Source organism: Myxocyprinus asiaticus, chromosome 39 (assembly GCF_019703515.2).
Source record: "Myxocyprinus asiaticus isolate MX2 ecotype Aquarium Trade chromosome 39, UBuf_Myxa_2, whole genome shotgun sequence".
In the NCBI taxonomy this organism is placed as follows: domain Eukaryota; kingdom Metazoa; phylum Chordata; class Actinopteri; order Cypriniformes; family Catostomidae; genus Myxocyprinus; species Myxocyprinus asiaticus.
The window spans coordinates 13723521-13741820 of NC_059382.1; the positions used below are offsets into that span (position 1 = coordinate 13723521).

General features: G+C 38.4%; 1 protein-coding gene across 7 annotated transcripts in view; it reads right to left on the bottom strand.

The window, feature by feature from the left end:
• LOC127429786 (rap1 GTPase-activating protein 2-like) overlaps positions 1 to 18300 on the bottom strand; it is a 101226-nt gene continuing 82926 nt past the window's right edge. For 2 of the 7 annotated variants that reach the window (XM_051678983.1, XM_051678982.1), the window contains 18 exons: positions 15066 to 15169; positions 14463 to 14541; positions 14210 to 14263; positions 13823 to 13906; positions 11221 to 11321; positions 10884 to 11013; positions 9226 to 9381; positions 9069 to 9140; positions 8890 to 8976; positions 8097 to 8237; positions 5254 to 5400; positions 4956 to 5071; positions 3802 to 3897; positions 3236 to 3359; positions 1804 to 1903; positions 1633 to 1700; positions 1331 to 1368; positions 4 to 1234 (listed from right to left, as the gene is read on the bottom strand). In XM_051678983.1, coding sequence (XP_051534943.1) covers positions 1360 to 1368; positions 1633 to 1700; positions 1804 to 1903; positions 3236 to 3359; positions 3802 to 3897; positions 4956 to 5071; positions 5254 to 5400; positions 8097 to 8237; positions 8890 to 8976; positions 9069 to 9140; positions 9226 to 9381; positions 10884 to 11013; positions 11221 to 11321; positions 13823 to 13906; positions 14210 to 14263; positions 14463 to 14541; positions 15066 to 15169 — 1668 coding nt within the window. In that variant the 3' untranslated portion in view covers positions 4 to 1234; positions 1331 to 1359. The other 5 variants (XM_051678986.1, XM_051678985.1, XM_051678981.1 and 2 more) reach the window with 4 other exon arrangements.

Sequence of the window (18300 nt, forward strand, 5' to 3'; positions counted from 1 at the left end):
ACATGCCATAACCAAATATACATATGCATGATCTTTAAAATTATCTTCATTTATCTGACTCTGCGTACAGTGCAATTACACTTAACGTAACATCAACAAATTTCAAAAGCAATAAATTATGGCAGCAGTACAAACATATATGCCAACACATTTTATATCAAACAAAGTTCTCACTATTATACAAGAATATTAAACTCACTCTCTTCTCTAATGCCCACACCAGTGATTACCACAGTGGCTACTGACTGAATGGAAAGAGACAAACTTATGCATATAAATAACACATAATTTCCAAAATCCCTCTAAAAAGAAAAGTTTATGACTGTAACATTCTGCCAGATGTGAATCTGTATTGTGTCTGTGTTTTTCGTCTCCACTTGAGAACTCAGTAGCAAATGTAATTGAACCAGCGAGAGTAAATCATATTGACTGTATATATATTTCGGGAAAAAACATGTTTTTAAAGTGTGTGGACCATTTACAGCAATCTACTTGTTCAATAAAGTTAGCAATAGCTGCCAGCTCAGTGTTGAACAAATGTACTGTGAAGTCTAAATTTGGGGAGCGCAACGTACACTGAAATCTTCTGAACAGACCTATTCTGCTTCAAAAATATAATAAAGTGTGTATTTTTCTTGTTAAATAATTTCTCTTTATACCACCCTGGTAATCTTCCTCTTTGGTTATCTTAGGGTAAATTAAATATTACCTCTTCTCACATCACTCACAAATAAAAGAACTAACCAATCCACTTCTGTGTCAGAAGGGCATAGTGTTTTAAGGCTTACACTGATGGTCAATGTGTTACAAGACTCAAATGACACCCAAAAGACTGAATTGTGGCTGTACAATTTGGGGTGCTTAAAATGCAGTTTTGCACTCCTTATCTCATGTAACATGTAATGACTGTGTGCTGTTCAAGTATTTCAAGAGGCTGTGTTAATATTTAGCATCTGTCTAGAAAGCAATGACCGCAAGGATAGTTTTGAACACTTGTATGAGCACTACTACATTTAAATAGCTGAAACAGAGATATTTGTTGCTATTTCTATTAAGACTTGTGTTCTGTCCCCTAAACCCTTGACATTGTGTGTGGGTTTGTAGGACGGTGGTTCTGTGATCAGGTTTTATAGTGTTTAGTTGTGTATTATGCTTGTAACATTAATAACTGCTGCATTGTCAAAAGAAAAGGGTCCCTTTTGCAGTTGAATCTATAAAGATCTGTTGAAATGTGCTGCGTAGAAAAAGAACAAAAATGAAAGATGCATAGATTAGGTAAACATAAAACTAAGAAATATATAAAGCAGTTTGCATATAATGTGCAGGGTACCTTTTGTCCTTGCAGTCTTTTGTATGACCTTAGTTACCCTGAAACAGAGGAAAAAGTATTCTTAGAGAATTCATTTCTATCTCATTATTCAGTTTACAGCATCACGTTTAGTTACTATCAAACCAACAGTAATACAATCTCTGTTATCTGCAAATCTACAATAAAATGTTTTTTTCGAGTGTCTACATTCAGACCTACTATAAAACTCACATTATACATTATCAAAATGTACAATGTGCTGTTACTAACGCAAGTGTAAAGTTACAGTTGTAACACGGTTCATCCTGGGACACAGTACTTACTGTGGAGTGGCTCAGTTTATCAAAGCGGAATTTCAAGTTTGACCTCGGTGAAGTTTTGCTCTTTCCATCTGAGAAAAATAGAGGTTGTGTTCTTGTTTATTCTAAAGCACCAAAGTGAAAGCATGTGTTTGTGTATGTCAGTATACTCGTGTTTGTGTGTGCTTTTGTCACCTGTGGGACTGCGGCACATGATCAGTGGCATTCCAGAGTTCTGGCTTTCCACACTGAGAGATGGAGTGTACACAGATGAGGCCATGGATGGGTGACTGCTCTATAGAACACAACAACACTATGTCATTCCTCTTCATCCAAATGGGAGTCTGATTAAAGTTAGATGGCATGGCCAAGACCACCCACAGTGCGTTTACCGACCATCTGATGCATATTGCTTACAAAAAAAGAAAGCATTCTCTCTATCTGGAAAGCTCTAATCTGATTGATTGGCTTTACACAAACAAAGGCATGTGTACATGGGACCAGGTTGATACGACAAGCGCTTTTGAGGAAGAACTAATTACTGGGTTTGCCAGGTTAGTGGCATCAAATCTAGCAAGTTGCACATTGTCATCCACATGCAGCAGCAGAACTGTATTTTCCAATTTGTGTTTTGAGATGTGTCTGGGTGATTCTTTAACTTCAGGCAATTTCACATCCCAGGGATTTATTTTTGTTCAAAGGATTGCTACATGCATTTGTCAATTTTGAAACAAATCTAGCATCAAGATGCACACAAATCTACAAATAGGTGGACTCCACCCATCGTCTACTCAAGCCAATCAGATAACGGCCACATTACTCTAACCAGTCGTAGAGTTCAACTTTTTTCTTTTTGTTAAATGATCACATTAAAACTAAATTGGAAAGTGTCAGTAAAGAGCATGCTTGAGATGAAATATGAGACAAGTGATGTGTGAAAAAACCCCAAAGAAAAATCAAGGTAAATATCACCCATGAGCAGAATATTTTATTGGGTGTAATTTCCAATCAAGCTGTAATTGTGACAAATAATTGAATAATATTGAATTGTCTGGATTTAGGATGAATAAAATGTTAGCTATAAAATCAGCCATTTAATTTAAAAAAATTAAAAATGTAATTCCCTGTCACCATCATTTTTACCATGGAATTCTATTAAACACAATACAGAATTTGAGATGTGGTGGAAATGACAGTTTTTGTTTTGTTTTTAGGTTTTTTTTAATGAATAAATAAATGTGATTGGTCTCTTTACATGCCAGTCTAAGTAGGCGGTTCTTAGCAAAAATAAGCTGCAATGTTTACCAGACCTTTAATTCAGTTTAGTCAAAGGTCTGGCTATATGAGTCTACATTAAAGTGTACTGCAGTGGTACTGTTACTACTACTACTATTGATATAGATTGTCCTTGAACTTTAGCCCAGTAATTAGACATATTGACAGGCATCAGGCTGAATGGATCAATGGTTATCTGCAAATCAGTGTACAAGAAGTCTTTGAATGTGGCTAAAGCGTAATTGAGTGAACTGGTCTGGGGTGCTTAATATTTAGAGAAACAAGCATCTCTTCAATCTTCTGAAATGTCAAACAGAAGTCTTTTGTTTATGTGCATCTCTGCGTGGCTCACCGTGTCCAGCTCCTCCAGGCCGTCTCCATCCCCTGCTGTGCTGCTGAAGCTGCTGGTGCTGGAGGATGATCGGGAGATTGATATATTGGCTCTGCCGCTGCACTCTTTCAGCTTCACAAATGGCCTGCAGGAACCAACAGGAGAGATTATGAAACAGAGATTTTATTTATTTGTTCATCTTAAAGGGATAGTTCTCTTTAATAAAATACCTGCATGTTATTCCAAATCTGTATAACTTTCTTCCTTCCATGGAATGGTGAATGGTGAGTGAGACTAATATTCTCCTTAACATATCCTTTTGTGTTTCATGGAAGAAAGTCATATAGGTTTGAAACTACATGGGTGAGTTTATGACAGAATTTTCCCTTTGGATGGACTATAATGAAAACATGGAGACCCTTTCACATTCATTGCTAAATATATTGTGCTGGCAAAAGCCCAGAATGTAAAAATCTGACATGTTCCTCTTTCTGTATTGAAGCAGAACCCCATATTTCAGTTCTGATAGTTTCTTCCCATCTGCTGCACCTGAGGAATTGGAACTGAGAAACTGAACAAAAACCTACCTTTCTCTGTTTGGGCAGATCTCTGGTGAACTCGGATTGGATGATGTCTCTGACCTCACTTCCTGTGAGTGAGTGAACACTTCTGATTTTTGGTCACTGCAAAAACCCAGAGGACAGTTTATGTACAGCTTTTCTGAAAAACTGATATTCAGAATATATTGTGTATTTATTACACGGCTCTCTGGAATACTCGATTCTGATTGGTCAGTCACCCCATGACTTTCCTGAATAATGACCGCATATCCGAGAATATAGTGAAGTTTCATAAGGTCACTTGGGTATTTCCTTCTTTTCGTATCACTCTGTGATCTCTATAAGTAAGCTAATACAATTTTTTCAACTCAAATCAATACTTCATGTCCATTTATTTATTTATTTGGCAAATAGTCTTGTAATAAGGAGGATAATGAGCAGTACTCAAACCAGCCAATCTGGCACCAACAATCATGTCATGGTCCAAATCACTGAGATCAAATTTCTTCCCCATTCTGATGGTTGATGTGAACATTAATTGAAGCTCCTGACCCGTTTCTGCATGATTTTATGCACTGCTGCCACATGATTGGCTGATTAGATAATCGCATAGATGATTGTTGGTGCCAGACGGGCTGGTTTGAGTGTTTCTGTAACTGCTGATCTCCTGGGATTTTCACACAAAACAGTCTCTAGAATTTACTCCGAATGGTGCCAAAAACAAAAAACATCCAGTGAGCAGCAGTTCTGCGGATGGAAACGCCTTGTTGATGAGAGAGGTCAACAGAGAATGGCCAGACTGGTTCGAACTGACAAAGTATACGGTAACTCAGATAACCACTCTGTACAATTGTGGTGAGAAGAATATCATCTCAGAATGCTATTCTGAGAAGCTGGTTGGCGCTGTTTGGCGGCACAAGGGGGACACAATATTAGGCAGGTGGTTTTTATGTTGTGGCTGATCAGTGTATATATACAGTATACAGTATATATATATATATATATATATATATATATATGTATACAGTATATCTATATACACAAACATGAACAATATATAGTATATATCTACATACGTATATACATACAAATGTACTGTCTATATATACACAGTATACTGTATAGTGTATACAGTATACACACACACACACACACACTAACACAGTATACTCATTGTGTACCTGCGACTTGGGTGTTTCTCAGTTGGACTCTCTGTGCTGGAGTGCAGTCTGGGGAACAGACCAGACCTCCTCTTTACTGGACTCTTTAAAGGAGACTTTGCAGACATCACTGGAGGCTGACATACACAAATACAGAAATTAAAGATCAGTCGATGCACTACTGCACTTGTGCAACAATGACTTACTTATCTGCATGTTTATTCACTTTGATAATAAAATAATTTAATTAGAAAAAATGAAAGTTAAAAAGCAGACAATAATGAAAGCAATTAGCATTCTCTCTCTCTCTCAGTCTTACAGTGAAGGTGCTCTTGGTACACTCCATACTGTTCTGCTGAAGTCCTCCACCACTGAAGCTAGATGGGACCCCTGCTGTGGCTCCTGGACTCTTGTGTTTATGAGACACCATCGTTTCCATAGAGTGACTCCTCACACGCATGGCCCTCTGATAGAGAGAGGAAGGAGGTAAGAGAAGGATAGAGAACGCATCTAAAAGTAGAGTCCATATTGAGCAAGAGTACAATACATACATAAAAGCAAATGGAGAGAAAACTTGTGAAATTATGTCACAGGTTCAATGCATGAAAGCGTATTTTTATAGTATATATGTATATTACCAATAATTACCAGCAGATGGAGCTACACACCAGCTTTATACTATATAAAGGGTCATAGCAGGGCAGAAACATCTACACCATCTATTCTCATTTTTAAAGTGCTTTATTTACATATTTATTTTTTATTTAAATACTTATCTCTCTGTTTTGTTTGTTAATTTGCAATACTGCAACTTTAAAAAACTTTATAAATCATTTTAAATATAGGTAACACTTTAAAATGAGGTTCCTTTTGTTAACATTAGTTAACAACATTAATTAAAATGAACTAACAATGAACAATACTTTTATAGCATTTACTAATACATTTTTAAAATCAAAAGTTGTATTAATATTAACTAACATTGAACACTTTTTTATTAACTAACATTAACTAAGATTAATAAATGCTGTAATAATATATTGGTAATTGTTTGTTCATGATACTTAATGCATTAACTAATGTTAATGAATGGAAACTTAATGTGAAGTGTTAACTAAATATCTAACAAAAAAGAATTAATACAAAAGAACAAACAATTGACAACAAAACGAGTCTTTTGTTGTTTCACAGTAAACAGGTTTAATGTAATGTTTAATATTGTGTATTGATCATCCGCCACAGCTCGGCTTGGTAATGATACACAGTCACGGCTGCTACGCAGGTCAGCACTGCAGGATATGTGTGTGTCTGCAAACTGCCCCACACACACCTCCACCCTGCCTGGAAACAGCCACACACACGGCAAAATCATGCATATGGTCACAAACACAGGGTCACACACAAACACGCAGTCGCTGTGGCTCAGAGTAGGCCTTCTAATCAGAGCTGCTCTTCCTTTCATGCATTTTAATATCTTATAGAGGTACTGGAGGAAAACTAGAGCCTATAACAAAGAAGAAGCATCACTGATGTCTCGACAAAATGTGCAAAAAGCAAAACGGAATAAAAGAATTATGATATTTGTAGCTTATAGCCAACATAATGTGCTCTTTGTTTTTCACTAATGAAGACAAATATATTGAGTACACTATATTGCCAAAAGTATTCACTCATCTGCCTTTAGACGCATATGAACTTAAGTGACATCCCATTCTTAATCCACAGGGTTTAATATGACGTCGGCCCACCCTTTGCAGCTATAACAGCTTCAACTCTTCTGGGAAGGCTTTCCACAAGGTTTAGGAGTGTGTTTATGGGAATTTTTGACCATTCTTCCAGAAGCGCATTTGTGAGGTCAGACACTGATGTTGGACGAGAAGGCCTGGCTCGCAGTCTTCGCTCTAATTCATCCCAAAGGTGCTCTATCGGGTTGAGGTCAGGACTCTGCGCAGGCCAGTCAAGTTCTTCCACACCAAACTCGCTCATCCATGTCTTTATGGACCTTGCTTTGTGCACTGGTGCGCAGTCATGTTGGAACAGGAAGGGGCCATCCCCAAACTGTTCCCACAAAGTTGGGAGCATGGAATTGTCCAAAATCTCTTGGTATGCTGAAGCATTCAGAGTTCCTTTCACTGGAACTAAGGGGCCAAGCCCAGCTCCTGAAAAACAACCCCACACCATAATCCCCCTCCACCAAACTTCACAGTTGGCACAATGCAGTCAGGCAAGTACCGTTCTCCTGGCAACCGCCAAACCCAGACTCGTCCATCAGATTGCCAGATGGAGAAGCGTGATTCGTCACTCCAGAGAACGCGTCTCCACTGCTCTAGAGTCCAGTGGCGGCGTGCTTTACACCACTGCATCCGACGCTTTGCATTGCACTTGGTGATGTATGGCTTGGATGCAGCTGCTCAGCCATGGAAACCCATTCCATGAAGCTCTCTACGCACTGTTCTTGAGCTAATCTGAAGGCCACATGAACTTTGGAGGTCTGTAGCGATTGACTCTGCAGAAAGTTGGCGACCTCTGCGCACTATGCGCCTCAGCATCCGCTGACCCCGCTCTGTCATTTTACATGGCCTACCACTTCGTGGCTGAGTTGCTGTCATTCCCAATCGCTTCCACTTTGTTATAATACCACTGACAGTTGACTGTGGAATATTTAGTAGCGAGGAAATTTCACGACTGGACTTGTTGCACAGGTGGCATCCTATCACAGTACCACGCTGGAATTCACTGAGCTCCTGAGAGCGGCCCATTCTTTCACAAATGTTTGTAGAAGCAGTCTGCATGCCTAGGTGCTTCATTTTATACACCTGTGGCCATGGAAGTGATTGGAACACCTGAATTCAATTATTTGGATGGGTGAGCGAATACTTTTGGCAATATAGTGTATGTGGGTTTAGGTAACACACAGTGGAAGAGATGAAGGCTTTATTGATGAATATGGATGGAATTACAGACACTGGGGGAAAATTATTGGAATCCAGACAGATAAATTGACATGCAGAAGACAGACAGGTCTGCAAACAATGTTTCAGCAGCTTCGTCAGTAGAAGTACATGGTCCTACACAGAAGTTACATGCATTAAATGATCAACATTATTCGAGGGAATTGAGAATGTGTTCAAATGGTTAAATGGAAGATCTGATCAGTCTCACCTTAAATGATTCCAGAAGCCCTCCATGACCTCCGTTTTCTAGTTTTTCTTCATCTGTAGCTGGGCCCAGTCCTATTGTGGCCTGTGTCTGTCTGTGCAGCTCATCATGAAGGTTATCTAACAGTGCCGTACGTGTCCTCTCCTGTCAAAGACACAGAAACACTGATGCCAATCGAGTAATTAAAGGAATAGTTCACCCAAAAATAAAAAAGTCTGCCATTATTTACTCACTCTCATGTCATTTCAAATTCATATGCTGTTATTTTTTACATAAAAGGAGGCATATTAAAGAATCCAGCTCTTTTTTATCAACAACAGTTCACAGTGACCATGTCTTTCAAGCTTCAAAGAGGACAAAAAACTTAAATGAAGTATCATAAAAGTAGTCAATTCAACTTGTGTGCTATATTCCAAGTCTTCTAGAGCCGTTCAATATCTTTGTGGGAGGAACAGACTGAAATGTATGTCGTTATTCGCTGATAAACTTCCCTTGTGAGCTGTTATCTCGAGAACTGCTGTGACCCAATGACTGACTGAATTAAACTCAAGCCTCAGAATGAAGATTCCTCTGAATTCTCCTTTTGTGTACCATGGAGAAAATAACAGCATACAGGTTTTGAACAACATGTGGGTGAGTAAATACTGTCAGCATTTTAATTTTTGTGTGAACTATAATAACTTTAATGAACCAGTTCTGTATTGTGAATCCTTTATATATTTCAATTATACATTCTAACATGTCAGCGATATGTATGATCTGTGGACTTTCTTTCTCCCTTTCATGGTTAGCTCACCTCCAGCTTGGCGAACTTGTCTGATTTGTAACAAGCATTTTCTGCGTTAATCAATTTTGCCAGCAGAAATTCCCGGAACTCAGGTCCCTGCAAAAGGACATCTTTTGATAAACATCAACATCTCCAGCAACATTTAATAGAAAGTCAGATACATCAATGCCCTTAAGCTGTTTTATTACTTTCTTAAAGACTGGAGGGTTTGGCAGAGTGGGGCCGAATGGAGGCACATCCTCTCGAGCTGTGACGGACACCTGTGAACACAAATCAATATCTCAGTCAGTGTTGTTTAAGTGATTGGTGGGTCTCTGGAGTAATTCAGGTACATATTCGACTAACTTTGTATGTGGTATGGTCAGTGCAGGGGTTTTCAGCCTGCACTAAGATGTAGGCATGAAGGAAGTTGGATGCGATCATGTCAGGTACAAATGGCGTGGGCTCTTCCTGGAAGACGGCAGCCACAATGTCATTGCCAATATGTCTTTTCCTTTGGAGCTGAGAGATTGACACAAAGAGAACTATTCATTAGATTTTGCATTATGTTTTTCACCAACATTTCTGCAACCTAGATCAACATACAGAATAATATTAATAATAATAATAATAATAATAATAATCAACATAAAATCATTATCATCAAAGTCATGCATCACTAGTCCCCATTAGACAGCACATTTGCAAAACAATAAGTAACATAATTACTCCTATTGTGCATATATTATCATATTTAAAAGTGCAGTTTGTATCAAGAATGAACATAAATACAGTGTAATGTCAACCTGTAGGGAAGAAAAATGACAAATGATACCTCTTCAAAGGCAAATTTCACCCAAAAATGAAAATTCTGTCATAATTTACTCGCCCTCATGTTTTTCCATACTTGAATGACTTTCTTTTCCCCCTAGAAACACAAAAGGAGATGTTAGGCAGAATATTAGCCCCCATCACCATTAATTTTCAATGCATATTTTTTTCCAAGAGGCTAACATTCTGCCTATCTTCTTTTGTGTTACAAGGGGGGAAAGAAAGTCATTCAGGTTTGGAACAACATGAGGGTGAGTAAATAATGACAGTGAACTATCCCTTTAACATCTCAATTGTCTTTCAGACAGCAAATGGAGACTTTAACTTAAGTCTTTTGCTTCTCAAACTGATCTCCTAAGAAACAGACCCTAGTAATCTCACATGTCTCATCTCCTCTTGTTTCAGAACTCTGCACAGATTTGCCAAGATACTTCAGTCTGCAATCAAGAGTCAGAGATTTCAATATGAAATTAAGCATTTCTCATTAAATTTTTCCAGGGCCAATTTATCTGAGCTAAAAGATCCACATTATTTGTACTGTATGTCAACAGTTGGCTCATTAGTTTCTGTTTTATTTCCCTTAAAGGGGTCATGACATGCCTTTTATTTATTATTTTAATATGTTCCTTGAAGTTCACTTATATTAGTAAATATAAGGTATATTAGTAAAGTCATATATTTGTAAAACATGATCATTTCCACCCTCATTCTGACCCTCTGTCAGAAACGCTCGGTTTTGGTGCTGCTTCTCCTTTAAGACTTGAGAGTAAACGCTCACTGTTATGTTTGGCTCTCTACTCTTGACTAACCTGCTCTTTCGTTGCCATCTCACTGCTCATCGCTACTGGGCGGGGCTACTGAACTGATAAAGTAAAGTAGGAGTTGATGTGTTATTGTAGAGGCGGTCAGATGCAAATGTCTGTCACAGCTTGGGTTCAACAAATGCTCTTTTCGCAGCGAGGAGGAAGTTTTGAGCTCTGAAACTTTGACCTCTTATTTGTCAAATGATCAAGGAAAAATTTATTCCTTATGTCATGACCCCTTAAAGGAACTTCAGGAAAAACATCTGAGACAAAGTTAATACTTCAAAGAAGCATAACTGAGAAACTCCATTAAGTACCCTTAATAATAAAAGAGCAACATCTGAGCAATAAAAATATCTTTGTAGTACAGTAAAATCTGGATTTGCCCACCTGCTGAATGTCTCCTTCTGTAAAGGGGAGTTTTGTGGAAACGTGGAACATTATTTCTTTCTGACGAAACATAGTATAGACAGACTCAGATCCAGTCTGCCCATGAGATACATCCAGACCGCCTCTGAACCTGTGGAAAACAATGTCACACAGACCAGGAAAATTAGTTCTGTGGAACATCGCTTAAATAAATCTGATTACTGTTTACAGCGTTCCATACAAAACACGCACAAAGGGTAAATTAAATAAATTATTCATATTCTTTGAATATTGTTTAATATTAAAACGGGTGCCCCCTGGTAGCAGTTCGGAGAGTTTAATCTCCACTGCCTCTCACCCTTTAAAATCCTGCAGTTCAATATTATCTCCTAAAACACTGAGGAATTCAGCGAACGCTGGAGTCTCCTCATTGTTCCCGAATAGCTCTTCTTCTGATGTCTAATGTAGACAGAGAATATGAAAAATAGAGAAAGAGAAAACTTCAGAGGAAACTTTCGTGTCAGATGCTATCAAGCTATACCCTGCTGGGAAAAAAAAAACACATCTTAAACCAGCCTCAACTGTTTTGCTGGTCTTAGCTGGTCTCCCAGCCAAGGCAATACAGCAAAAAAATCAATTTCTTATTGAGAATATTCATTTTGCTGTCCAGTAAAAATATCTAAACAGTTTTAAAACAAGACAAATTTACTTGAGAAGCAAAATGACATATAAAATATTTTGTCTTGTTTCTAGAGAAATTTAGTAATGGTTATAATCATTAAAAAAAAACTAAAAAAAACTAAAGGCCAATGGCGCAAGTAGAAAACTTGATTCAAAGGGAAAACAAGTTTATTTTTCTTACCCCATTGGCAAATTATTTTTTCTTGTTTAAAGCATAAACCCTACTAAAATTTGTTAGATTTCTCTGAAAAAAGGCTTAGTATCTTATGTCATTCTGATTCTCAAATATGTTTTTTCTTTATTTAAGTATATTTAGATATTTTTAACAGAAAATAAGACAGAAATGCTCAGTGAGAATTGTTTTTTTCTGTTTGCTGCTTTTAGATCTTGGCCAAGCTAGAAGACCATCTTAAAGGGTCATGAAACCCTAAAATGTTAACAGTTATGTACAGGTTGCACATCACTGAAAACAATGATTGCACTGAGTATGTTTATTGTTAAGGGAAAAGTGGTTATTTTTCCATTTTATTGAGCCTATTGGCTTCAGTTCTGATAATCGTGCTTCAAACATGCTGTTTATGAGGGAGGGCTGTTAGAGAAAGTACCGATTCCATCGCTTACTCTTCGTGTGTCGGATCATGGACATGATAAGATTGAAATCAAATGTCAGAAATGACCACAGTCCATAAACGCACTGCAGCGAGCATGTTTGTTGGCCGGCCACTTTCACGCTCCAAACATGAAGCAGCTGTGTATTCCAAGTGTATTTGGGAAGGCTGTTCTCTTTAGACAGCGCCAATTGTGCCTTCTTGTCATGCGCCTGATCATAAACCAGATAACACGAGAAGACAATAATGAAAACCAAAAACTCAAAATCTATCTATCTGCTCTGAGTGCCGTTCTCACTTCATTCTCAAAAGTTTGCAAAAAATATCCAAATATTTTTGCAAATTTGCAAACTGTTCTATCGCCTTAACTCTTCAGCCTTTGTTCCATGATTAATATACACTCACCTGCCACTTTATTAGGTACACCTGAACATCTACTTATTCATGCGATTATCTAATCAGCCAGTCGTGTGCCAGCAGTGTAATGTATAAAATCATGCAGATATGGGTCAGGAGCTTCAGTTAATGTTCAAATCAACCATCAGAATGTGGAAAAATGTGATCTCAGTGATTTAGACCGTTGCATGATTGTTGGTGCCAGACGGACTGGTCTGAGTATTTCTGTAACTGCTGATCTTCTGGGATTTTCACATGAAACAGTCTCTAGAGTTTACTCAGAATGGTGCCAAAAACAAAAAACATCCAGCAAGCGGCAGTTCTGTGGGCGAAAATGGCTTGTTAATGACAGAGGTCAGAGGAGAATGGCCAGACTGGTCCAAGCTGACTGGAAGGTGAAAGTAACCCAAATAAACACGTGTTACAACAGTGCTATGCAGAAAAGCATTTCTGAACGTACAACACTGTCCTTGGCTGACAGCAGTGGAACCCAACATGGTCTTCTGCTGTTGTAACCCATCCACCTCAAGGTTCGACATGTTGTGCATTCTGAGATGCTATTCTGCTCACTACAATTGTACAGAGTGGTTATCTGAGTTACCATAGCCTTTCTGTCAGCTTGAACCAGTCTGGCCATTCTCCGTTGACCTCTGTCATCAACAAGGTGTTTTTGTCCACAGAACTGCCACTCATTGGTTGTTTTTTGCACCATTCTCTATACACTCTAGAGACTGTTGAGGATAATGAGCAGTACTCAAACCAGCGCATCTGGCACCAACAATCATACCATGACCTAAATCACTGCGATCAAATTTTTTCCCCATTCTGATAGTTGATGTGAACATTAACTGAAGCTCCTGACCCATATCTGCATGATTTTATACATTACACTGCTGCCACATGATTGGCTGATTAGATAATCACATGAATAAGTAGATGTTCAGGTGTACCTAATAAAGTGGCTTGTGAGTGTACAGCCTCAAACTCTTTTGTTTTCATCTCCACTCATAATGTGAGGTTCAGCCATCTTTGTGTGTTTTTGGAAGTAGCTCTTGACCCCTCCCCTTTTTCCTCTTCCCGCCCTCATATTTACATATTTTCCCGCCAATTTCGAGAGTCGTTTTACAGTCTGAGGTGTGAAAAATTAGGGCTCAACTAGAGGGGTTTTGTGACCCTTTAACCAGCTAAGACCAGCAAACCAGCTTACACTGGTTTAAGCAGTTTTTTTCAGCAGGTTGGTGTTGACAAAATGCGAACAATGTTTTTAACCCCTACCTGACCAAACTTCTGATAGATCACGCCAAACTTGAAAGTGTTGTTCACCTCGTGCTCATCAAAACATACGATCAGTTGCGAGGCCTTAGGCGAGAGAAAACAGACAGTGAGCAAACCGCCTGCAGGGCGTTTCTGTGTTCAGCCATGCCTGAGAGACCATGTAAGCCTTGAGATGGTCAAGGCTTCTCTCAAACAAACTCTGTCACTCAGGCATGCCAGACGTAAGTAAAGCAGATGGATTTGTGACTTCCCTGGAGCACAGGGACATATTAATGCAGATGACTTGGGCGCTAGGGTGAAACAGAACAAAGCACAGCCCTATTTTGCACTGATGCCTGAAGTAGGTAAGTCACAGATGGCGTTAGAAATAGAGAGCGAGAGACTCACCCTAGGGTAGAGCGCAGGGTTGAACTTCAGACCTGTGACGTCATCGCAAAGCAGCTGAAAGAGACAGCACACATCTGATGTGAACATCTTGTAACTTTTGAGTGGATTGACCGAGGTTCAAAAGAGGTCCTCTTTTTATTGATGTTTATTTGTGAGACTTTTGGTAGGATGTGAATATTCTTGGAATAATCTATTTTCAATCTATCAGTTTCTGGATTGAACAAACTGAATGTGAATGTGTCATGTGTGCTACCTTGGCTATCTGTGGTACGCTTGGTAACTGGAGGAGGCCTTCAAGTGGAATCCGTTCATGAAGGGTCTTTGTTTTTGACCTAGAAAACAAAACAATATTAGCACAAAGGCTTTCATCAGTGTTTCAAGATACAGTATGTATTTATAGGTGAGTGCAAGTGTAACTGGTCCTGCTCAACCCGCTCTGAGCGGGATTCGAACCGGCGTCACCAGCATGGGAGGCAGGCACGCTAACGAGGAGGCTAAATGCTACAGCCTCCAGCGTCAGTCGCTAGTGCACCTCTTGAGGCCAGGGGAGTGAGGTTTTTACACACTGTATAGCATGCTCCAGCTGGCTCCCGTTACACTCACCCCCCTAAACCTCACTCCCATCCGGGTCACGGCACCACTGTAACCGGTCCTGCTCGACCCACTCCGAACGTGATTTGAACCGGCGATGCCGGCATGGGAGGCGGCGCGCTAACGTCAGCCGCTAGTGCGCCTCATGAGGCCAGTGGAGTGAGGATTTTACACATGGCACAGCACGTACCAGCTGGCTCCCGTTACACAAGTGTTTGTTCATCAGTAGATGTGGGTGTGCTGGAGATTTTAGGGTACATGGCACCTGAGCATAATACGGAGTGACTCCTGTCCATCTCCGTCCTCATACTTCAAAGACATGATGAGGTGGCCCATACTACTTGCAGTGCAGTAATAGTTCATGTGCTCCTGAAAGAGAGACATGTAGAGAGAGAACAGAATGGGTATTTACACAGGCATCAATTCACAGGTCAGTTTCTCCAAAACTTTCAGATAAGGAGGTTCATTTTCCAATAGAGTGATTTTGCATTCATATCACTAAAGTGTGGCTCGTTAGAGGTGACGCTCTCTCATTCCAGTCAGGCTGTCTGTGACAAAACACACTGATACGAACAAGTGCAGCATGAAATGTTTGTTCAAAGAGTCGCCATCACATCATATCGAGTGTTATTAAGAATTGTGTGTGAATAAGATGCAGCCGTGAGAATAATTACTTCAGACAGAGTACATGCCTTCAACTTAATGGGCATCTATTGATAAACTGTAAGAAGTGAAAATGTGCATTTGTTACCATAAGGAGCTGTTTTTACCTTAAAAAATACTTTTGTTTTAAGTTTATGATGTCAGGCTGATTGTGTCGTATTAAATTATATTTTAACTTTTTTTTTCAATACTTTTAAATTGTTACTTATTTTGATTTTTTTTTTAATTTTCAAACTTCATATTATATTATATTATAATATATATATATATATATATATATATATATATATATATATATATATATATATATATATATTATAAAGGAATATTTCGAGTTCAATACGTTAAAGTAAGGATGTCCCGATACCATTTGTTTTTTTTTTGAGAACGAGTATGAATACATTACTTCATTTTTGTTACCTGCCGATACCGATATCTTGGTTTTTTTTCTATTCTAAACACGATATCAACAGTTTATTTCAATGTTATCATCAAAATGGTGTTTAAATAAATTAATTCATTAAAACTTTAATCTTCTTCTTCTACTGGTGTTTAATGGCAGTTGGCAAACCAGCTTTAAGGGGCATTCCCACCACCTGCTTGACAGGAGTGTGGAGCGTCGAAATGGTTGGGAAAATAACAAAATAGCAATATATATATATATATATATATATATATATATATATATATATATATATATATATATATATACACACACATACATAGATAGATAGATAGATAGATAGATATAGTATATATATTATACTATAGTCTCTATTTTGAACTACATTCTATCAAGAAGTTTTATTTCCTTCAAATAACTTAAAGCTACAAAATGTTATTAATGAGAGAGTGAAGCAAAAATCCATCTTCCAAACCATGTCTTTACCCAAATACACTTTGATAAACCTATAATGATTTATATTTTAGAGCTGTCGGGACGGATTTCACAGGAAATTGCATACATTCATCATTCGCCCGTGCATGTTGATGTCATTTCCGTACACAGAGAAAATAAGATCTGGCTACTGTAGCGCATGTGTGGGAGTAGCTGAAACTGGAAGTTTGTTGTCACAACGAACGAGAAAAATTGACCATGGATCATTCAAAATGGCAAACCTCTGGGGAATCACTGGTTGTAAAAACAAAGAAACCCAGAACAGAGCAGAGTCTACAAGCAAACAGGGAAAGCAACAGAGTCCGTAATAAAACCCGAATCAACATCAGCTTGGCTTTTCAGAGGTGGCGACAACTCCAAGATCTGAAAGGATTTAAAAGTGACCCAGAGATGACTTTTTTTCTTACTCAACAGGTAAGATATTTTACTGATATGGTTTATGTATAGTTGTGTAATCACACACATACACACACACACACACAGTGAAATGCAATAATTAAACTGTAATCAGTGCAGAACGTTTCACTTGCTAGCACACGTGTGTAATTTTCTTTATAACAGCAATAGTTTATATAAATAAACCCTTTAATTCTAGGCTGGCCAAGGACATGTGAGTCTTGAAATGATGTTGACCACTGGTTGGTAACAATGACAATCTATAAATTAGTTACTATTGTGGTCTAGTTGGCCAGAATATCCTGCAGTTATAAAAACTTTACAACGTTTGACCTTATCAGACTAGCAATCATTGTGTCTAATGTTAACAAACGTTGCCTAACTTTTGTAACGTCATTTATTTCAAAACAACAATGTTTCCAATAAGTCAAAACAACAGCAAAAGACATGGCACTGCTCAGATGACATGGTTTCAGATATCTGTCTTTTCCTTTTTTCGTTATTTATTTGTCCATTCACTCTGATAAGATGTCCTGTATCCAGTGTACATCGGTGCCTCGAAGCACATTCATCCTGGCAGAGGAGCAGAGCCGAAGCACAACTTACATCATTACCAAAACAATGTTCTTCCGCAAGACACATGCAGTTTTTTTTTAAGCGCTAGAGGGCCAAAAGTTATAGTGTAGCTTTAAACAGTTCTTGATATATTTTTGATTGTTTTGGGCCATTACCTAAGAGAACTGGGATTGAAATGTTGTCAATTCCCATTGATTCTAATGCTTGTTCAAACTTAAATCTTTCCATTTCATAAGAATTACATTATAATAGTACATATTCTATTGTCTCTGAGCTACCACAATTTCCACAATTACCTGATTACCAATAGTGTATAAAAAATTATTTAATCCAGTATGACCAATCTGAAGTCTTGATAATATGGTGTCACTTTGTCTTTAGCCATATTTAACTCTCTCTGGTCCAACTGCTTTTTGAATGTTATATATATGTCTCCCTTTTGGTTCTTTGTCCCATACCTCCTGCCATTTCCTCATAACAGACACCTGGATTAATCCTTTCATCTCTGATTTACTTAGGGACACTTTTATGTCTATCTGTGGATGTTTTAGTGCTTGCTTAGCCATATTGTCCACCTCCTCGTTTCCTTTCACTCCTACATGCGTTGTTACCCATAAGAAGAATATAAGTATATCTAATAGTCGTGCTCTGAACAAGCTCTGCTGGACTTCATACAGGATGTCTTGTCTCGATGAAGACTGACTGCTTGAGATGCTTAATGCAGACAATGAATCTGAGCAAATGACTGTTCTTATTGGTTTCATTTCTTCTCTCCACTGTAAAGCTAGTAAAATGGCAATTCATTCTGTTGTGAATACTGATAAACAATTTGTTGTCCTTTTTGCAATTTTTACTTTGAAATGGGGTACACACACTGCTGCCGCTGTCAAACCTGTGTCCAAGTCTTTTGAGCCATCTGTGTAAATCTGTTTCATTGAGTAATAGGGAGAGACACTGTGCTGCTGCT